This window comes from Ammodytes marinus, assembly GCF_949987685.1.
Source record: "Ammodytes marinus genome assembly, chromosome: 3".
Lineage (NCBI taxonomy): Eukaryota > Metazoa > Chordata > Actinopteri > Uranoscopiformes > Ammodytidae > Ammodytes > Ammodytes marinus.
In genome coordinates, this window is record NC_137232.1 from 2,457,437 (window position 1) to 2,481,532 (window position 24,096).

Genomic DNA, 24,096 nt, shown 5'->3' on the forward strand with positions numbered 1-24,096 from the left:
GTCAGAGCAAAGAACAATCAGAACCAGCTAGAACAGCCTGGGACTCAGAACACAGGACAAGACCCAGCTGTCATTTTCCATCTTTTGAGTCTTTGATTAATATTTTTCTGCATTTGTTTTATTGGGATCATTCATTGAATGAAGACATATTACTTAGCGTCCATTGATGTTAAAGGTCACTCTCCTGTCCCCCACATACATACCTGCCAAACCATGCCCTTGCTGACACCCCTTCAACCATCAACTCCCACCTCCAGCCCACATAGTCTTTTGTCTTATTCAAACTACAGTAGTCTCCTTACTACCTCAAATATAATGGATTCGTTAAAAGAGGGCACAGACACTGTCTCACTTTACCCCACATCATTTGTCACTTTACCCCACTGCCACAATTTGAGAAAAAAACTACCTCTCTCAGAAAATCAGACTAATCTTCAGACCCCCCCTGCTCCTGTTGATTCCACTGTTTCTCACATGCATACACCCTTCACACACAATATATCATTGACACATCTTCATCTTCATTTTTTTTTTTTTTTTTCACCCAGACACATGCATCCGCTCACATACACATGCTCGCACGCACACACGCATACATTCGTTTAATTTTTGTGTTGTTTCTTATTTATTTCACCCTGTCCAGACCTCTACGCCCGTCCCGACTAGTTTTTAGTGCTTTTGTGTTTTCTATTTTGTTACTGTACATAGGCTGTGCATTTGTACATCCGTTTTATATTTGTCTAAGTGAGTCATGCTTGTGTATTTGTTATTTGTACCTTTACTCCTAGTGGGGCCTCTTGGACCAGATCAATATTGTAAATAAGAAACTGTTCTTAATGTTTTATCTGGAAAAATAAAGGTTTAAATAAAAATTATCATCATCATCACATGGTTTCATATGTTGGTAGTTCATCAACATGTATGATATAAGTTTTTCTACCTGAATCAATTTGCTTTAGCACAACAATCGATTAAAGGTGAAGTAAGCGGTTTATTTATGTTAATATAAGTGTGAAATCGCTCTTTATTCACACAGTGATCACTTACATAATGTGCACGTTTCATAAAGCCGATCTCTCAGTCAGCTGCTCTGCATGTAATCGGCAAATAAACTTATTGGAGGATCCCAAAATTTATATCCAATCACAAGAGAGAACGCTACAAACCGACACCCGTCTCACTCATGGTCTCACTGCCGGTGCACACCAGAGCGACAGATGGGTGAATGTTTATGCGCCTACAATGGCGGAGCAGGTAAAAATCCTTCCCAATGTCTGTTTTGATGGTTTTTATCATGTTTTATCACACTTATGGATCTGAGATGATGCTAGATAACTCGCTGCTTGAAGACCGCAGTGCATTAATGTGGTGACGTAGGGACGAGCGAGGGGACTGCTAACTGCAGTAACTGACAGGAAGTTAGCTAAAAGAACCATTCCGCTTACAGCACCTTTAAGTTGACAGCAAGAAAATTTACTTTTACATGCAAAAAAGACATTTTTGTGAAAAAAACATGCTTACAACTTCACCATGAGGTCCTCTTTTTCATGGCCAAGGGGAAATGAGAGGGGCTTGAAAACATATATCTAACATGACCAAAAATGTGTTCCATTGCCTAGATACAGGGGGTGTATCACATTACCCGATGGCTCACATTCCCCCGTTCTCCCCTACTATAATTGTCTTGTCTTTATATGACACTATTAACGCTGTGTTCCATATACTGTGTTTCCTGTCAGGTGATGAATGTGAACCTTTCGGAGGGAGACCGTGTTGTGTTTGAAGACGTGGGCCAGGGGGAGAACAGCCAGCTGGCCAATCAGTCCATTCTCATCAGAGGGTTGGTGGTACGAAGCCATAGCAACCAGATCTCCATCCACTTCCACAGCCAGAGGACTCAAGCTGGATCTGTCCTGCTCAGATACCAAGGTCAGTGACAATTACTGGACTTCTTCCACATGCTGCATGCTGTTGAACATAGACAAAGGTAAGAAATTAGAATTGTAAGAAAATAACGAATATTAAATGTAAATAATGTAACGGAATTGAATGCTCGCATTGTTTCAACAAAATGCCTGTTGAAAAATTAACGCCGCTAAGCCTGGAACACAGAAGCAACAAGTACAGCTAATCAAACGTAAAAATATTTAAAAAAAAACTTGGGCACTGCATTTGAATTACATTCGGATTCTAAACCCTGGATTATATTTCTATTTGCAGATATATGGTACAGTTCACTTAAAATAAAGTATAAAATAAATGTTTTCATTATTATTATTATTCCTATCATGGCTCTGATGATGAGAAATAACAGTCAATCCAATATAGTGTCAGTTTCCTCACACAATGTGTTTTACACGGTGCTAGCTACGGTGGAATCCGTAATTTGGCGAATGCTAGTTGACAATTTTTTTTTTGTCTAAAACCATGAATATTTCCAAATGATTCGCTACCTGTTTTTACTGCGTTAATGGACAGTCTAGGCTTTGTAAATGGCAATGTTTTTTCAGTGCACACCCAGTACAGACATGTAGCAGATTGAGAGGAGATATTCACTGATTTTGACAACAAGCGCTCTCCAGAATAGTTGAATCCACCTTTAAACCTTGCTCAGACCACTTCTTATTGCAAACACATTTGCAGGGTAATGTTGGTGGCTTTGGTTTTAGCAGAGGCACAGCCACAACGTCACTGAACACTCCAAAGCACAGATTGCATGTTCAAACATCTCGCTTGATATGTAGTGGCACCAATATCGTTACTTGCTGCTTACAAGCAATATGTGTTGTATGCTAGTTTCCTCCCACTGCTGGCCGATTTGAACTAAATAAAGGTGTGTGTGTGTGTGTGTGTGCGTGTTGGTCAGCACCAAATTATTTCAATTATGTTATGTATCTGACAGAATTCTCATTTGTGTTGACTTATCTTATTCTGTCTACAAACGTCTTTAGTCATGCTGATTGATACATGCGATCAAGTCCAGTCTTGATTCTTGATTCTGGATTCTCACCAATGATCTGGTGTCAATGCTGATGTCCAGGTTGATGAGTGAGCTGTCCACAACAATGGGCTGTGCATAAGCACCTGCAGAAGGAATTCAATGGTGTCTAGTCTGTGACTAGAGAAAGGGGCTGAGTGGAATGCTATGCTCCGGGGGCACACAACAACAGCTGGCTTCAATACTCATTTAAATGTCCAGACACACAGTGCGTTTCCATGGGACAACTAGATTGGTTAAGACATATACCGAACCTGCCACTCGAACGGAACGAGTCATTTGTCTGAGTATACATGGCCTTTCAGAGAATCGGATAAAGGGCCGGAGCATGGCTGACTCTACTATGCTAGGTGGCGCTGTAGCCAACAAGTGGTTATAGAGCCACGTCCGGTTCCCTTCCGACAACAACCCTGTCGTCTCCCCGGCAGGGATTGCGAGCAAGCGCAGAACGGTAACTCCGATGTGCGATTTGCGCTCCTGTTGACATGCAGATAGAATGCCGACTATGAACAAGTTAACTAGGTGTTCTTATCCGACTTCGCTTGTCCGTAAATGTGCCGATTTGTGTGCGAAGTAGATCGGATAAAGGTGTTTACATGGATTTCACAAGTCCTGTTGAGGTCTTATTTGTTTATTTACCCGATTATGTGACACAGGACTGGTCCGGACCTGATTGTAAATAATGTTCAGAAAGCTGTTACCTACATGTTCCAAACATGCAGAGAAACACTATGATCAGGATGAGACCTTTGCTCCATCACACCTTCAGGACATTGTGGTCACAATCAACATTCTAAACGCTTGCTCTGGGGAGTCTATAGAGTATGAATGTGTAAAAAAAATTGAAATCCGTTCATCCTAGCCTGAGAAAAGGCAAAAAGAGTGTTTTATGGTCTCACCTACATTTTCTGTTAGGATTAACAGGACAGCTGGGCCAAGGGAACACTGTGGGAAGAAAAACGCGTTTATGTCTTTTCAACTAGTGTCTTTCCCGGTCTTTCCTCGTATCCTTGCTGTCTTAAGCTGGGAACACACCGCACTGGCCGCGCGGCGAGATTACATACAAAGTCAATGTACTAGCGCGTGGCCGCGCGTCCACCCAAGAATCGGCGGCGGGCGCTTGCGCGGCGTGTAGCCGTGCCTCATCGAAGCGCGTGAATCGAAGGCGCTGCCATTTGCAGCGCGGCTAACATGTGCGGCGAACGCAGAAGATGAAATTATTTATCTTTTTGGCGTCGCCGTGCCGCGATAACCAATCAGCGTTGAGATTGCCCGGTGGTCTGCAAGACGAGGTGGGCGTGTGGAGTGAGGACATTGGGCTTCCAATACATTCTGCAAATATGTGTATATTGCATCTGTTTAGCTGTTGCTTGTACTTTAACCAAGGTAGCGCCGGTTAGCATAGTGAAACTCACCCAGCTGTGTGCTGTTCCTGAGGATAATATGAACCCAAAGTTGACGGCAGTGTCCGTGTGGAATTCCAATATAGTACAGCGAAGCACCGGTGTTGTCCTCCGTCAGCCGGCACACTTTCACTTTCAGGTAGGCTGATGTCTGCCTTTATTTTTGCCGCTGAGCACACAGTGCTGTTGTTATTGTGTTTAGTATGTTGCTGAATTACTATTAATATGTGTGTATTTGCGATCGGCTGCGGTTAATATGGCCCAATATGACCAAGCGGCGAGCCTCCTGCGTTCACGCGGCCAACCGGCCAGTGCGGTGTGTTCCCGGCTTTAGCGGTGTAAGCAGTTGTTGTTAAACGTGAAATAGGACATTTAGGGGCTGTTGATTGTAGGGTCTGAGTATGAGACAATAGAAGAGGTGTAGCCTGTCTGAGTGGTCGTGGAATAAGCATTTGAGGAACCTACACTTTTCATTCAGGAGACTTACAAGAGAAATACAATATTCTATATCTCTCATCACACTATATGTATTTCTCATCACAAGTTGTTCACCAGACAAGATCCATTTATCACAGCCAGATTGTCTCAAATGTAGGGTGACTGATGGACTTAAATCATGTCAAGGCCTTCCTGTCATATATTCTTGGCAAGCTCACAGGTGACCCTTAGTTTGAGTGTATAGTATCACTTAACAAAATGTATTATTGCTGTCAGCAATTACTTGAAAATGGCTTATGCTATCAATCACCAAAATGATTAGCGAATAAATTAAATTTGCTTTGCCTAACAATTATTTTGCAGGAGCTGTCCAAGAGACAGGGATTTTAGAAAGGCATTATGCATTATGCTAGTGACAGAGACGTGAAATGAAGGTTCTCCCTGTGTTTCTTTTCATCAAAAATCCATTTATGATTCTGTATGAAGTTGATCATGATCATGTCCTGCTTGTCAAACTTATTCCCATGATATTCTACTGATTGATAGGGGTGGGACAGGATAGGGGACAAGACAGTCATAAAAACCTGAACAAATCGCGACCTCGGCATCTTGGGTTCATACATAGCAATGCTCAATACATATAAACAACTATTGCCCAGGAAATCAACATTTCTTAAAAACTCCCTTTCGCCTGTCTGCACAAAGAGAGGCAATATAAAGTACTGAAAGCCCACATTAAAAAATATATAGATTTTTTCTGGGCAATCTTTGCTTTTGAAATGAGAAGCAGTGTGTCAAATTATTACCTGAGTCAAATTAAAGACTAATTCAATTCAATTAATTCTCTATGCAGATAAGGTAAATAAAGGCCACGGTCACTGTCTCATAGATTGTGCTGACAGCATAGAGGGACTGAGCCAGCTTTAATAAAAGGGCAACACTAGCAAGGCATGAACAGATAACACTCGTTGATACAAAGGGTTTGGTGCTGTTTGTGATTGTTTGTGTATCTGCTGGAGGAGATTGATTTTTAAAAGAAAAGTCAACCAAACAACTCAATCCTCTCACGCTCAAATAGTGCTTATATCTGTGTGTGTGTGTGTGTGTGTGTGTGTGTGTGTGTGTGTGTGTGTGTGTGTGTGTGTGTGTGTGTGTGTGTGTGTGTGTGTGTGTGTGTGTATGTGTGTGTGTGTGTGTGTGTGTGTGTGTGTGTGTATCCTTTTTCACATATTGTTTTATTACATTCTCTCCTCTCCTCTCCTCTGATATATTTTATTCGTTGCTCAGCTATAACCTGGATCAGCAAGAAAAACATTGCCTTACAGAACACACTCACACACATCGCATGTATGTCCCATATAACTTTTCCCAACCCTGTTGAAATGGCTGTTTCTTGTTTATCTGAGAAGTCAGTATACGATCCAACGGGTTGATTAAATGTTTGTTTATTCATAAAAAGTCACTCTGACATAGAATAATGCATTTTTTGGTTTTCCATCAACTTAATAGAAGGTTTAAGGATTACAGAGATCAGTGATAACTGTCTGGGTGGCTATTTGATTGGCCTCCCTCGGCCATTAGCACTTTACCCATTGGTTAGAATGACAGAACTAAACAGGTAAAGTTCCCCCACACCTTGAGTTGAAAACTTCACCATTCTTATATCTCCAGGAGATGCCTTCTCTCCCCGGCTTTTTGTCTGGAATACTGAAAAAAACCCCACTGTTGATCAATACATCCATGCTTTTGGATTGCAGTGGCTGGAGCAGTGAAGGAGTGTGTGTGTGTGTGTGTGTGTGTGTGTGTGTGTGTGTGTGTGTGTGTGTGTGTGTGTGTGTGTGTGTGTGTGTGTGTGTGTGTGTGTGTGTGTGTGTGTGTGTGTGTGTGTGTGTGTGTGTGTGTGTGTGTGTGTGTGTGTGTGTGTGTGTGTGTGTGTGTGTGTGTGTGTGTGTGTGTGTGTGTGTGTGTGTGTGTGTTGGTTGAGATAGGATTCATCACAGTGACTTGCTGGTGCCATTTATTGTTCTCAGGCAGAGAGAGGAAAGTACACGTCGCCAGGCAGTAGCACAGAGAATGACTGACAGAAGAGCCATGGACATGTGATTGAATTCATGGGGGAACATGCTCAGAACATGCTCAGTTTTTTAATAATATGGCACTTTTGACATTTATATATTTTTGGAAATTCTACCTATACATCCAAAGTCTGTATCCCTGGTTCACAGCTGAGCTTTCTGTCCTGCTTCATGAACGTAATGCGGCCTGGGCAAAGGCAAGGAAGTCAGGTACTGAGGCTGACCAACCCGGTATCACGCCGAGGCGTGAGATCCACACGCATGGACCGGCGGCTCTATTACACGCCTTGCCTGACCAGGGCGTGTGAGTTACACGCGCACCTCCCGCCGTCTAAATGAACGGAGGAATAGTCTAAATGAACGGAGGAATAGCACCAACAGGGGCCGACATGTTCTCCCAGGAATAGCACGACATGTTCTCCCAGCATTTCAACACTATCTAGCTGCAGCCCCCTGGGTGGTTAGGGTTAGGGCAAGGGGACAGGGAGAGGTTAGAATATAGATAGAACATTGACGGAAAACCGCGGCGGCCATCTTGAATACGGGAGGTGCGCGACCGCGGCGGCCATCTTGACTACGGGAGGTGCGCGTGTAACTCACACGCCCTGGTCAGGCAAGGCGTGTAATAGAGCCGCCGGTCCATGCGTGTGGATCTCACGCCTCGGCGTGAGATCGGGTTGGGCTGACTGGCTTCTCTTTCGTCAGCTGAGAAACAAATGTACTTCTCTATTCAGGAAAGCCAAATCTGAATATTATCTAACCATCACAACAGAAAATTTGAATGATCCGAGAAAATTCTGGAAAGCAATAAAATCATTATCTGCTTCTAAAAACTCATATGAATTACCCTCTTGTATAGTCAAAGACTCCATTACTGTTCATGATAAGGTTGAAATTTTAAACTGTTTTAATGAGCATTTTATTTCTTCTGGGTTTTTGTTCAATTCTGCCTCACATTCTGCAGTGAAATCTGTAAATTTGGGTAACAATGCTAGTGATGTACACCACATTTTTAATCTTACCCCTTTTACTGTTGCTGAGGTTCACAAAGCCTTAAAGCATTTGAACCCTAGAAAACCGTCTGGTCCGGATCACTTGGAACCAAGGTTTTTGAAATTAGCAGCAGACCTAATAGCTGAACCATTGACACATCTTTTTAATCTCTCATTGGCTTCAAACAAAATCCCTATGATCTGGAAGGCTGCTTATGTTCTACCCCTACTAAAAGGAGGGGATCCAAACATTTTAAATAATTACAGACCACTCTCAAACCTCTCAGTGTTATCAAAAGTCATGGAATCCCTGGTTAGTGAGCAGGTTAAAGATTATGTCCATACTCATCAAATATTATCTGTACATCGATCAGGGTTCCGAAAAAATCATAGCACCACTACTGCCATGAAAGTTTTAAATGACATCATAGAAGCTCTAGATAAAAAACAACATTGTGTATCTCTCTTTATTGATCTATCTAAAGCGTTTGATACTGTGGACCATCACATTCTGATACAGCAACTTATTAAGATTGGTTTCTCTGATCATACTGTGGGATGGTTTGTCAACTATCTCACTGACAGAACTCAGGCTACTCAGTTTGATGGATTTACTTCAGAGATGCTTATAGTGCGTAAGGGAGTTCCCCAGGGTTCAGTTCTGGGACCACTATTATTTACGTTGTATATTAATAGCCTTGGACAAAATGTCCCAAATGCAGCGTTCCATTTCTATGCGGATGACAGTGTAATTTATTTTTGTGCATCCTCGCTCAGTAAGGCTTTTGTTTATATGCAAAGTGCTTTTGATCAAGTGCAGGCTCAGCTTTGTCAACTGAAGCTTGTTCTCAATGCTGATAAAACCAAACTTATGGTATTTTCAAATTCCAGAAAGATTGTGTTAAATCAGAAAATATTAACTTCCCAATGTAATGAAATTGAGGTTGTAACTACTTACAAATACTTGGGATTTATGATTGATGACCACATCTCGTTTAAAACTCACATACAAAACCTGGTGAAAAAACTGAAACTAAAGTTAGGTTTTTACTTTAGGAATAAGTCACGTTTCTCTCTCGAGGCCAGACGACGATTAGTCGAAGCTACCTTCTTGCCGGTTCTTGATTATGGTGATCTGTTGTACATGAATGCATCAGCTCACTGTCTACATATGTTGGACACTGTATACCATGGAGCCTTGAGGTTCATTACAAACAGCAGAGCCTTAACCCATCACTGTACACTATACTCAAGAGTAAACTGGCCTTCTCTTTTTATGAGACGACTTTGTCACTTGTATGTTTTTATTTACAAGGCGATCTTAGGTAAACTCCCTTGTTATTTGTCATCGTATATGTCCAGAAAATGTGTCCCCCATGCGTTAAGGTCTCAGGACATGGTGCTTATGTCTGTCCCTCAAGCTCGTACAGAGCTGGGTAAAACAGCTTTTAAGTTTTTTGCGCCGTCGTCATGGAATAACCTGCAGAAGCAGCTTAAGCTTCAGGACCTAGTAACTCTAAACAAATTTAAGGCTGTTAAGAGTTTGAAGTTGGACTCCATCGGAAATTGTGAATGTTTTTAGTTAATAATCTTATTTTTATGTTTTACAACTGTATTTAATATCGAACTTGTATTTTGTATTGTGTTTTATGTGTAACTGTGTTCTGCTGTCCATCTTGGCCAGGTCTCTCTTGAAAAAGAGATTTTAATCTCAATGTGACTAACCTGGTTAAATAAAGGATAAATGAAATAAAGTCGATATTCTCATCAAAAAGCTACTGGTACAAACTTGCATTATAAATATTGTTCTAATTCATTTGTGAGGTAATATACAGTACTATATGTGACCAGGAGAAGTCATTTTTCGCATGTTTTTTTTTATTCCAAGACACAAAATGTTTGTTATGTGTGTGTACTGCCACATAGCATTTAGCATCCAAACATATGCCTGAAGTGTCTGGAATACATGGTTATGTCATGTTACAAGTTGGTAGATTTGACAGTAATTCATTTAGCTCATGTTTATCATCATATCATACATTTCAGATTCTGTAATCATCTCTATGGGGTGTAAAGCAACAATATGTCACTTTTCCACCTTCATTAAACATTTTCTAAGGGCCCGTGTCCACCTACCGCCTTTTTCCCACCGCAAGCGCCTTTTTTCAATTGATTCCCAATGAGAAGCGGCCGCCTCGGGAAAAGGCGGCCGCTCGGAGAAAAGGCGCAGCGCCCAGCGTTTTTTTTCCGAGCGTTTTTGCGTTTTTGCCTTTTTGTGCGGCCGCTTCGAGATTTACAAGTTGAAAAAAGTTTAACTTTTCAGAAAGGCGGCGGGGACGTCACCGCCGCTTTTTTCAAAGGGCCAATCAGATAGTAGATCGTCGGGACTCGTCGCCTTGGCAACAAAGAAGACGGAAGAGAAACTGCTTTTTCCGTCTCTGTTTACCCGAAACTGTACGAAAATAGTGACTTAAAATGACCAGAACAGAGGGAGGAGAGCCCGTTTGTGGGAGCAGATTAGGCGAACACTTGATTTGCTGTATTTTTTATCTCCTACGGATCGTTTCATGCACACACGTCAGCCTACAACTTGCTCCGTGTGTGTTCGCAGGAGCCGCGATAACTCCTCATCCAAACAGAGGATGGTGGAAAGTATTCTCTGTTTCATAAGACTACTCATATTAAAATGTAACGATTTAAATAGAAAACAGCAAGCCTAAACGGTTAAACCAGTGTTGATAGGTCTGACTGACAGGTGACGATCAGCATTTTTTCTCCCCCGATCACAGCGCTCTCTCTCTCCCAGCTCATAAAACGCTTGAAAAAAGCGGTCGAAAAAAACGCTCAGTAGACACACTCCCGAGCGCACAGCCAGCGTTTAACGCTGGAAAAAGGCGTTAGGTGGACCTAAGTCAGTCCAACTGTCCAGTGGGCCTCATTTAACTTGCGTGGAAACTGGTGCAGATCCTGGCGCAAATATCACCCTACGCCAGGTATCACGTGGGATTTATCAAATAGTCGTACCTCGCCAATCTCAGCGTACGCCAGATCAGAATTGATAAATAGGGCGGCTGAAAACAATTGTAATTTGAATATCACAGCCCAATATTTTCTCAGTTTAGAGGCGTTGCCCAGAGGTTTTACGACATGGATATGCGCATTACGGCAAAGAAGAGGAACTTCTCTGAAGTAGAAATTGACAGCATAACAGCAAAAGTAAAAGAAAAGAAAATAAAGTTTCATCTCGGAGCATTAAAAGCAGCATCAAAGAACATCAGAGGGCAGCAGTTAGGAAAGAAATAACTGCTGCGGTCAACAGAGTTGGTGGTGACAAACGATCATCAGCTGAGGATAGTGAATTCTAGGGTTTACATCAGTGTTATCGCTCAAATGATATAAAATAACATACAATTTTATGTCGCAATTTCTTTACATAGGTGAAGAAAGGATGGTCTGACTTAAAAATCGCCACTGAAAAAATTGTGATGCTGCTCTGAAATGCAACACCAGCTGGAGGAGCTTGCATAATATAAGTGGTGGGGGAGAAACAGACGCACCAACTGTCCGATAATGGTAAACATTAAACCTTTTACGCCTGTCTTGTTTTTTTTCTCCATGAAAGAAAAACACGTCTGCAGAGATTTGAGGGTAACACTTTATTTGAAGGCGTACACTTTATTTGAAGGCGTACACATTAGTAGTATTGTAGGCTATGAAAGTAGTACGCTGCTCTCTATGATAAAAATACACGGCACAACATTCAGCTTAACATTTTATTTATTTGACGCAATTTTTAGATTTTAGGTTCTCTTTTAATGTGTCATTCGCTAAAGCGAGTGATCTATTTCCACCATTAACCGGCACGTTTCGGCTTGTTTTTCCGATCCGGGACCTCGGAAGTAGCCTAATGGTCCAGGTTCGGTGGTGGAGCAGGACGGTGGGCGCTCTCACAGCTGGTGGTTGCCGGACTGGCTTGTGCAGCTGACGGCTGCCCACTAGTGCCAAGCACATCTGTCATAAAGTAAAACGCAAAATGTGTTATTTTTAGTTTTTAAACCCCTTTAGAGTAGTGCTATCTGAAAGGGCCACTACATCCTAGTCCTTAAGGGTAACACTTTATTTGAAGGCGTATTCATAAGACTGTCATAAGACTGTCATAACACTGTCATGACACCTGTCATGAACACTATGAATGGTTATGACTGTTGTCATAAAGTGTCATTCGGTCAATTATGTCACGTTTAATGCAACATTGACATTGTCTGAGATATCTTTGTTATGAAAACCTGACATAAGCTGGGACAAAATAACTTGTCCATGTCTTTGTAATGACAACCTGACATAAGCTAAGACAAAACATCTTATTGATGTCTTGGTTATGTCCACTTGACATTAACCAATAATATAAACATAAAACATAAACATGTCATAGTAGGCTTAATTATCAAATGTAAATGAACTATTTCCATTTATGTGGTAAGATTATATTAAACTGTCATATGCGGAACATTTTGACATTGACTGTCATGATACCTTTATTATACTGTCATGAATGATTCTGTTGGCCTCAAGTAAAGTGAAACCATTTGGACATTTCATTAACATGTCATGAAGCGTTATTACACTGTCCAATGCCTTTATAACAGGCTCATGAATGATTCTGTTGGCCTCAAGTAAAGTGAAAACATTTGGACATTTCATTAACATGTCATGAAGCGTTATTACACGGTCTAATGCCTTTATAACAGGCTCATGAATGATTCTGTTGTCCTCAAGTAAAGTGAAACCATTTGGACATTTCATTAACATGTCATTAAGTGTTATTACACTGTCTAATTTTGATATTTACTGTCATGAGACCTTTATTATACTGGCATGAATTATTCCCTTTGCCTCAACGTAAAACAATTTGGACTTTTCAGTAAATGTTATTACACTTAATTACACACACAACAGTGTTAACTGCAGTAGTAGCCCCTTTATAGATGTAACATGAAGCATGTCAGTATTACATGTGGAAAATACCTTAAAGATCTCCTATTATACTACTTTTCTGGTCTTAATTTCTTGTTAAAAACTGCTATAGAGCAACCTGACACGAATCACACCACAAAAAACTATGTAGATTTTCGGGAAACGCTTCCTTTCAAACCAAGATAAATGAAAATATTAAGACTTCATATTTACTTAGAAAAACTGCTAAAAAACAATAATTACTGACTTATAGTTAAGGCAGCACAGACTGTCTTGACATATTGCAATTGCAATCATTGTTATATAGCAGTTTTTCTAAGTGAATATGAAGTGTTAATATTTTCATTTTATCTTGGTTTTTGGAAAAAGTGTCAGAGTGAGCCCTCACGTGTTTCATACAGGATCTAGCGCCAAAACTCCAGTGTTTCATGTAGCCTACATTTTGTTCACAGTTTTATGGAGTCTACGGGGACATCATAGCCTACAGATAAATGCTGCAGGGTATTTCTTTATAACACCTTGGCATTGGAGACTATTTGTCTGTAAGTGTTGATAGTTTGTAATGTTAACATTAGCTTTCAGGTGTAAGAGTGTAAAGTAAGCCACTTTTATGTTTATTTGATTGCACATGTGGCTCTGTTAGCTAGCAGGTAGACTACTACAGAAGCTAATTGTTTGCTAGCTCACTACAGTATACTTAGTCATGTACATGCTAAGCTGTGTTTTTACAGTCATGTGTTGTTTAATACTTAAATAGGAATAGCATAGCTGTGTGTAAACTTACCATATACTACTTACTGTGTATTGTCTACTGTCTGAATAGGTCTGGTAGTGTCTGTGTATATTGATTTATTTTTTCATGTCTATGTTACAGTTTTACAAAGAAAAACCTACCAATACAAGATTCACAAAGAAACAAGAAAAGTCAAGCATTGTGTTTTTTATTCTTTATTGGGCTTTTAAATGTTAGCTGGCTGTCATGCTCCATACTACGCACTGCCAGGGCAGTAGGCCTACACAGTCTCTTTTATTTTATTTATCTTTTATTTACTTCAACCTGATCTAATGTATATTTCTGTTATTATTGTGTGTGCTAATAGTTCTATGATTTGCTGATCTGCAATCTGTCTGTTTAAGAACCGTATTCACTTACAAGTTTGCACTAGTTACATGCTGAAGCTAACAGGCCCACAACATTTGAATGTCATTTGCCCTCCTTTTTTTTAAAGATATTTTTTGGCATTTTTATGCTTTATTGATAGTATAGAGACAGAGTTGAAATGGGGCAGAGAGGGTAGTGACATGCAGAGATAGACAGCGGGCTGGAATCGAACCCGGGTCCGCTGCTGGCCAAGGCCCATGGGGGGGACGCTCTACCAACTGAGCTAAGGGCGCCCACATTTGCCCTCCTTTTGTGTTTAAGCTGATCTCTTCCTGGTGATTTTTATCAGCCATTATAACATATATTATTTATTTCAAAGCCACTGTTTTATTCTTTGGATTGTTCATTTAAGGACTGGAAAGTGCATTTGATTTTAAAGTAGTTCTTATTTCTGTTTTAAGTGCATGTATATAGTTTTTGTTTAGTGTCTCAAAGCAAATAAAACAGACTGTCTTGACTTGTATTGCTTTTGTTAAGGTATTTTCCACATGTAATACTGACATGCTTCATGTTACATCTATAAAGGGGCTACTACTGCAGTTAACACTGTTGTGTGTGTAATTAAGTGTAATAACATTTACTGAAAAGTCCAAATTGTTTTACGTTGAGGCAAAGGGAATAATTCATGCCAGTATAATAAAGGTCTCATGACAGTAAATGTCAAAATTAGACAGTGTAATAACACTTAATGACATGTTAATGAAATGTCCAAATGGTTTCACTTTACTTGAGGACAACAGAATCATTCATGAGCCTGTTATAAAGGCATTAGACCGTGTAATAACGCTTCATGACATGTTAATGAAATGTCCAAATGGTTTCACTTTACTTGAGGCCAACAGAATCATTCATGACAGTATAATAAAGGTCTCATGACAGTCAATGTCAAAATGTTCCATATGACAGTTTAATATAATCTTACCACATAAATGGAAATAGTTCATTTATATTTGATAATTAAGCCTACTATGACATGTTTATGACAGGTCATATTATAGGTTAATGTCAAGTAGACATAACCAAGACATCAATAAGATGTTTTGTCTTAGCTTATGTCATGTTGTCATTACAAAGACATGGACAAATTATTTTGTCTTAGTTCATGTCAGGTTGTCATTACAAAGACATGTACAAGTTATTTTGTCTCTGCTTATGTCAGGTTGTCATTACAAAGACATGGACAAGTTATTTTGTCTTAGCTTATGTCAGGTTGTCATAACAAAGATATCTCAGACAATGTCAATGTTGCATTAAACGTGACATAATTGACCGAATGACACTTTATGACAACAGTCATAACCATTCATAGTGACAGGTGTCATGACAGTGTAATGACAGTCTTATGACAGTCTTATGAATACGCCTTCAAATAAAGTGTTACCCTTAAGGACTAGGATGTATTGGCCCTTTCAGATAGCACTACTCTAAAGGGGTTTAAAAACTAAAAATAACACATTTTGCGTTTTACTTTATGACAGATGTGCTTGGCACTAGTGGGCAGCCGTCAGCTGCACAAGCCAGTCCGGCAACCACCAGCGATCCTGGACCATTAGGCTACTTCCGAAGTCCCGGATCGGAAAAAACAAGCCGAAACGTGCCGGTTAATGGTGGAAATAGATCACTCGCTTTAGCGACCAATGACACATTAAAAGAGAACCTAAAATCTAAAAATTGCGTTAAATAAATAAAATGTTAAGCTGAATGTTGTGCCGTGTATTTTTATCATAGAGAGCAGCGTACTACTTTCATAGCCTACAATACTACTAATATATTACTTAGGCTAACATTTTAGAAGCGATGAATGAATGCAGCCCCCATGCACTTTTACATCATTTTATACTACTGGGTTGATGAGTAATGCATCATAAGTTGAGGTAAATGGTAAGTAGTATCAAAAAGTGTCAAATACATGTTGTGGAGTAAAAAGTTGAATGCATCCCTCTGAAATGTAGTGGACTGACGCTCGCTGTAACAAGCTCCAGTCTTTTAAATGAGGTTGTGTTCACCTTCAGTTAACTGGCCTGTGTCCTTACAGCCCCCCTGCACATGTTTTCTATATTTAGAGAGCAGTGAAATTTCCCTTTACTAACAGAGACAAATGGTCTATTAGCCGTCTTGCATTTTACATGGACTGATGAAAAATAGATACATCTTCCTCCGTGGCCCCGGACATCAATAAAGAATCTGACAGAGGGGATTCATTTATACGCCCGCTCATCAGAACTCATTAAGAATAATTGGGCGTGACAGGCTGGTATAGAGCAGGACACTGTGGGTGGGAAAAAATCTTTTAGTGATGGAATTCAATTTTCACACACAATGCCATAACCTCGGTAGTGTGGGGATGGGGCCGGGATGGTCTACTGTACAGTCAACTCTGATCTACAACAAGACGAACCCATTTATAATAAGTATATCAGTGATTCTTGAGAAGTGGGACAAAACAGGGTGCACTGTTGAAAAAATACAAACCCTATGTTTAGGCAAATTAAATTACATGTATGTATCCAACATATACTGAGCTAAGGTTTGACACAACCTCCCAAGCTTTTGTCCTTTTTATCAAAATGGACTTTTTACCTTGCTTCTCCTTTTTAACATGGGCTTTTTAGATTGCCATTCCTTATTTTGTGTCAACTCCGTCAGACACCAAAAAACACAAATAAATGTTCCCTCATTTTATGCTAGACAATCCATGTATCTTCCGTTCAATCCATATCCGTTTGGAAATCAAAACACGAAAAACGAAAAGTGACCTGTTTTTTTAATAATCATCATCTCATCTACATTATATATTATACTAAAAACACGCCTTTCTATATTTTTAATCACAATTAATGACCAGGATATCAAATATGAGAATAATGGTCTAAATATTGATTTTGAAAAATACATGTTTCAATTTAGTGGTCGAGGCTCCGGTGTCGTGCGAAAGTTACCTCCGATAAGAAGTGCGTGCGTGTGTGTGTGTGTGTATGCACGTGGGTCTCATGGTCATCTAATAAATGTTTGTTTTACTCTTCATTCATTAATCAACGATTACGTGCGGACGTCAGCATCGCACTGGGAACTGAGGGACACACCCTACATTATTGATAATGTTATTGATACTCATAATCAGCTGAGGCATGAGCCCCAGTGCAGACAGCTGCATATGAAAGCATTTTTATTGGTTAGGTCCACGAGTGAACAGCTGTTTGTCTGTCGCTGTTTAGATCAAGCCTGGTTTCCTCTGAGCAGTACAGTTCGGTTCGGCAGGGTTACCCTACTAGATCTGCCATGCGTTTCCACTACCGACAAGAGGCTTTAGCTGTCACTACTTCAGCCACAATTTAGTTTTTTGTCACTTGTCTGTTCCCATATTAACTCTCTTGTCATTTCAGACCCGGCCACTCCCCCCTGCTCTGCACTCCCTGCTGATTACTTCCACCTGGTCTAACCACACTCACCTGCTCCCCATCAGCTATTAGCCCCACAGTATATATACCGGTTCATTCCCTCAGTTCCCTGCCAGATTGTCTTTGTGTTACATTGCTCTCCAGCCATTCTGAATTCCTGCCTGTTTACCTGCCCGCCTATTCGTGTTTTGACCCAGCCTTTTTGGATTTTGGATTATCCCTCTGCCTGCCCCTCTTGGACTTGTTGCCTCGCTACCACCTGGTTTGATTCCTTATTAAACTTTGTTGCAATACCAGAACTGTTTGTTGTCGTGCTATTGGGTTCTGGCCTGCCATTTTGGTACAATCCTGACAGTACAATCTGGCCATAAGATGAACCCAGCCGACACAAAAGCTCTTAAAGAAGAAGTGGCAGCACAAGGTGCCGCCCTACACCAGCATTCGAGACAGTTCACCGCTATGGAAGTGGCTTTCCAGGAAGCGTCGGAACGCCACAATCAGCATTTTGAGGTTCTGAGCGGCCAGCTCCAGCAGCTCACGCTGGACAGTCAGACCCCAGCGGTTCAACCACCCACCAGCCCTCCTGTCCCTGCTGTCTCCCGTCCAGAGCCCCGCTTAAGTGCTCTAGAGCGCTTTTCTGGAGCTCCAGATACCTGTCGCTCCTTTCTGACTCTGTGCTCATTGACTTTTGAAGTACAACCTCTCACATATCCCACGGAGAGGTCGAGAGTGGCTTTCATGATCACCCAGCTTACTGGGCGGGCCCGGAACTGGGGTGCCGCCGAGTGGGAGAAGCAGTCGGCTCTCTGTTCTTCTGTGGCTGCCTTCTCTGAGGGTCTTCGGAAGGTGTTTGATCATGCTACCCCTGGTCGAGAGGCTGCTCGGGGTCTGTTTAACCTGGCTCAGGGGAGCCGGAGAGTGACTGATTATTCCATCGAGTTCCGGACTATCGCTGCAGAGAGTGACTGGAACTCTTCCTCCCTGGCTGACGCCTTTTACAACGGACTTTCTGATGCCATCAAGGACGAGCTGGCGGCCCGGGATCCTCCAGGGGATTTGGACGTTCTCATCGCCACCGCTATCCGCATCGATGGACGTATCCAGGAGAGGAGACGAGAGAAGGTACTGACCAGCACTTCCCGTAGCCTTCCACGTCTTCCAGTTTCACCTTCCACTTCAACGTGTTTTCCTACCGCTGCTGCCTCTAGTGACCCAGTTGAACCCATGCAGCTGGGCAGGACCAGGCTGTCAGCTGCTGAACGACAACGGCGCCAAAGGGAGAACTGTTGCATGTACTGTGGAGAGGGAGGTCATTACGTGTCATCCTGTCCAGTAAAAGACAGGGCTCACCAGGAATCCAGAGGGCGCTGGTGAGCCGCATCAAGAACTTTGAAGGTCCCTCTCGAGCACTACTTCATGCCCAGCTCAACTTTAATGGTCGGTCCCATACTGTCGCTGTCCTCATTGACTCGGGAGCTGACACCAACCTTCTGGATCGGGGCCTTGCCATGCAGCTGGGTGTTAACCAGGAACCCTTGGCCGAGCCTATTGAGGCTACTGCTCTCGATGGGCGCCTCCTCTGCACTGTAACCCATCGCACAGTTCCTATTCATCTGGGCATATCAGGTAACCACACTGAATCACTAACCTTTCACCTGATTAATGCACCTCAGCAGCCAGTTGTCTTGGGGTATCCTTGGTTAATTAAACATAATCCACACATTGACTGGAGAACCGGTTCCATTCTTCAATGGAGTGATCAATGTCTTGCGGTCTGTCTGAAATCTGCCTTGTTACCTGCCTGCAGCACCTCTTCTTCTAATGAATTCCCAGATCTCTCAGGTGTCCCGTCGGAGTACTACGACTTAAAGGAGGTGTTTAACAAGGTACGGGCCACCTCTCTTCCCCCACACCGCCCGTATGATTGTGCCATTGACCTCCTCCCTGGCTCATCCCTACCCAGGGGGAGGCTCTACTCTCTGTCAGCCCCGGAAACCAGGACCATGGACGAATACATAAACAACTCACTGGCAGCAGGCCTCATCCGTCCCTCTTCATCACCTGCTGGAGCAGGGTTTTTCTTCGTGGGTAAGAAGGACAAATCCCTCCGGCCCTGCATCGATTACCGCGGTCTGAATGACGTCACCATTAAGAACAGGTACCCCCTCCCACTCGTCTCTTCTGCATTTGAACTTTTGCAAGGGGCCTCTGTGTTTACCAAGCTTGATCTCAGGAATGCCTATCACCTAGTTCGCATTCGGGAGGGGGATGAGTGGAAGACGGCGTTCAATACCCCTAGGGGCCACTACGAGTACCTGGTAATGCCTTTCGGACTCACAAATGCTCCTGCAGTATTCCAAGCCTTAGTGAATGATGTGCTCCGGGATTTTCTCAATGTATTTGTGTTTGTTTATCTTGATGACATCCTCATCTTCTCCAAGTCCGAACAGGACCATGTGCAGCATGTCCGCAGGGTTCTCCAGAGACTCCTAGAGAACCAGCTGTTCGTGAAGGTCGAGAAGTCCGAGTTCCATGCCACTGAGGTGTCGTTCCTGGGATACATAATTTCAGTCGGAAGTATTCACATGGATCCCACCAAGATTAAAGCGGTGGTGGATTGGCCGGTCCCCACCACTCGTAAGAAGCTTCAACAATTTCTGGGGTTTGCCAATTTCTATCGTAGGTTTATCCGCAACTATAGTTCTGTAGCAGCTCCCCTGACAGCCCTCACCTCCCAAAAGGTAGCCTTCCAATGGTCCCCTGCTGCAGGAAGGGTGTTCAGTGAGTTAAGGTCACGGTTCTCTTCTGCTCCCATCCTCATCCTACCAGATCCAGAACGCCAGTTTGTCGTTGAGGTGGATGCGTCAGACTCCGGGGTGGGGGCAGTCCTGTCTCAGCGGTCAGGTAAAGACCAAAAGTTACATCCATGTGCCTTTTTCTCCCGCAAATTGTCCCCAGCGGAGAGAAATTACGACGTTGGTAACCGGGAGCTATTGGCGGTTAAGATGGCTCTCGAGGAGTGGAGGCACTGGTTGGAGGGGGCGAAGAATCCGTTTGTGGTGTGGACGGACCACAAAAACTTAGAGTACATCCGGTCAGCCAAACGGTTGAACTCCCGTCAGGCCAGGTGGGCGTTGTTCTTTAATCGTTTTGATTTTACCCTGTCTTATCGCCCAGGTTCTAGGAACGTCAAACCAGATGCCCTGTCCCGTCAGTTCCAATCCGAACATGTTCCCACACATCCTGAGAGCATCCTCCCCACTAAGATGGTCATCGGCGCAGTTACCTGGGACATTGTGGACAAGGTAAAACGGGCCCAGGCCGACCACCCGGCCCCCAGTGCTTGCCCTGATAATCGTCTGTATGTGCCTGTGAATCTCCGCTCTCAGGTCCTCCAGTGGGGACATTCTTCTCGCCTTGCCTGTCATCCAGGGGTTAGGCGCACTCTAGCCCTGCTGAAGCAACGGTTCTGGTGGGCTACCATGGAAGAGGACGCCAAGGAGTTCATCGCTGCTTGCTGTGTTTGCTCCCAGCACAAGATCGCTCGCCATGCCCCTGCGGGCCTTCTTCAGCCACTGCCTGTTCCTCATCGTCCGTGGTCCCACATCTCGATCGACTTCGTCACCGGACTGCCTCCCTCCGAGGGTAACACCACTATTCTTACTATTGTGGACAGATTTTCTAAATCTGCTCAGTTTGTTCCGTTGCCCAAGTTACCATCTGCCAAGGAAACAGCTGAAATTATGTTGCATCATGTTTTCCGTCTGCACGGCCTTCCCTGTGACATTGTCTCCGACCGGGGGCCGCAGTTCACTTCTCGTTTCTGGACAGAGTTTTGTCAGCTGTTGGGGGCCACGGTCAGCTTATCCTCGGGTTTCCATCCTCAATCCAACGGCCAGACTGAGCGGATGAACCAGGAGATGGAGACTGCCTTGCGCTGCATCACATCCCAGAACCCGTCCTCCTGGTCCAAGCAGCTCCTATGGGTGGAGTATGCTCACAACACACTTCCAAGTTCAGCAACAGGTCTTTCCCCCTTCCAGTGCTCTCGAGGATATCAACCTCCATTGTTCCCTGAGCAGGAGCGAGAGGCCAGTGTCCCGTCTGTCCAGGCGTTCGTCCAGCGATGTCGGCGCACCTGGGTGCGGGCCCGTGCTGCTCTCCTGCGCTCGTCCGACCGATACCAGAGATATGCCAATCGCCGTCGGACCCCTGCACCCGGTTACACTCCGGGTCAGAAGGTTTGGTTGTCTACACGGGACCTTCCGCTCCGGGTGGAGTCTAGGAAGTTGGCTCCCAGGTTTGTGGGTCCGTTCTCCATCAATAAAGTCATCAATCCTGCTGCAGTCCGTCTCCGTCTTCCTCGCTCCATGAGGATTCATCCCACCTTCCATGTATCCAAGATCAAACCCGTTAAAGAGTCCCAGCTCCAGCCCTCCTCCAGACCCCCGCCGCCCCCCCAGCTCATTGATGGAGGGCCTGCCTACTCGGTTCATCGTCTCATCAGGTCGCGACGACGGGGAAGGGGTTTCCAATACTTGGTTGATTGGGAGGGTTATGGCCCTGAGGAGCGCTCGTGGGTCCCGGCTCGCCACATCCTGGACCCCGACCTCATCACCACATTCCATAGGGACCATCCTGATCAGCCTGGTGGGACGTCAGGAGCCGTCCCTAGAGGGGGGGGTTCTGTCACTACTTCAGCCACAATTTAGTTTTTTGTCACTTGTCTGTTCCCATATTAACTCTCTTGTCATTTCAGACCCGGCCACTCCCCCCTGCTCTGCACTCCCTGCTGATTACTTCCACCTGGTCTAACCACACTCACCTGCTCCCCATCAGCTATTAGCCCCACAGTATATATACCGGTTCATTCCCTCAGTTCCCTGCCAGATTGTCTTTGTGTTACATTGCTCTCCAGCCATTCTGAATTCCTGCCTGTTTACCTGCCCGCCTATTCGTGTTTTGACCCAGCCTTTTTGGATTTTGGATTATCCCTCTGCCTGCCCCTCTTGGACTTGTTGCCTCGCTACCACCTGGTTTGATTCCTCATTAAACTTTGTTGCAATACCAGAACTGTTTGTTGTCGTGCTATTGGGTTCTGGCCTGCCATTTTGGTACAATCCTGACATTAGCCTACTTAAAAGACGGAGATTATTATACTATCTATGAGATAGCCACAGTCAGAAAACAGTCTATGGGTCAGAGCCATCAAGGCACTGGCCGCACATAGCTTGTGTCATTGTGGCAGCAGGACACAGTAGCCCGCTGATTAATATAAATAATTATTTGGAACTTCAAAAATGAAAATGTCAATTTTTTACATTTTCTGTTTGTCTCCTTTCCCATTTTCTTATGTAAAGGGCGACATGGAAAATAAGAAATGGCAATCAATTCATGTTTTACAAGCATATTTTGAATAATTTAAATGAAAAAAATTATTAAAACGTGAAATCAAACTGTTGTTTTCGTTTCTCGATTTCCAAACGGATATGGATTGAACGGAAGATACACGGATTCTAGACCCATGAGATGTATAGTGATCACAAATATTCACCAAAACTGATTGAGCCACGAAAATATATTTTCAAAATGTATATGAATATACATGTTTTTGATATCTGATGGTGTTGACATATTTAACGTTTCTTAAACAGAACAAATACAGTTTTTCTAGTAGTAGTTTGGTTTTTCTGTTGATGATAGATGCTAGTATGAACTACTTCAGGAAAATAAAATGATCAAAACATTTCATATAACTTCTTCAGAAATTGTAAGTCGGTGTTGACGTATCATGGTTGTGACGCTGGACTTTCAAGATTTGTAATGTAAAATGTTCTAAAACTACAACACTAATCAGAGCCTGTCTGACTCTAATGTACTCTGCACAGATAGCTTGTGACAAAGGTCCTTCACGGAGACAGCTGCCCCTCATATTGCCTGATTTTATTACATTTTAATTAAATGTCTGACGGTGGTGACAAAAAGTGTCCCCCGATTTAGAAACCTTATAAAACATGAATGTCTTGTAGAAAAAAAATTATTGATATGAGAGATTATTTAGTGTTGCATTTGATGAGAAAAGCTCTTTTTAATCATTAAAGTACATTTTTAATAGGTTTTATTGCATATGAAAGATTGAAACCTTCTCTGTGGACACACTGTTTTTGACGTCATAAGAAGATAACAAGTGTCATAAATTTGACATAATAATAATACAATTTAATTTAAGGGGATAATTGTGCTCCAGACATTCTATTCTTAATCCCTAATAACATCTACAATTTTAAATATTTTTATTTTTAAAGATAACAGCAGTTACATTTTGTCCCAGCCTTTTGTCCCGGTTCTCAAGAATCACTAATATACTGTATATATGGATGTGATTAACTAATCAGATAACATGTGTTTGATTGCTTGATATTGAATAAATGAATGAAATAATACAAAAACCTAAAACTTAAAAAATTATTTATTACATTTTAATTAAAAAGCATATTACGAAATATACTTGATAAACCAGCATTGATGTGCTTGAAAATAAGCAGGAAGAAGTATACACTTATTTAATCCTACCCTTTCATATTAAAAGTGTATCATTGTTTGAAGAGAACATGGACATTTATCTCTTTGGAGAGATGTGTGATGATGTTGGTGCC

The 24,096-nt window shown here is 42.6% G+C and overlaps 1 protein-coding gene across 1 annotated transcript in view; it reads left to right on the forward strand.

Annotated features, from left to right (window-relative positions):
- sez6b (seizure related 6 homolog b) overlaps positions 1 to 24,096 on the forward strand; it is a gene marked incomplete at both ends in the record, with an annotated part of 230,597 nt that overhangs the window by 82,121 nt on the left and 124,380 nt on the right. Inside the window, one exon of the mRNA XM_080053689.1 lies at positions 1,740 to 1,929. Coding sequence (XP_079909815.1) covers positions 1,740 to 1,929 — 190 coding nt within the window. The remainder of the gene's footprint in view (positions 1 to 1,739; positions 1,930 to 24,096) is intronic.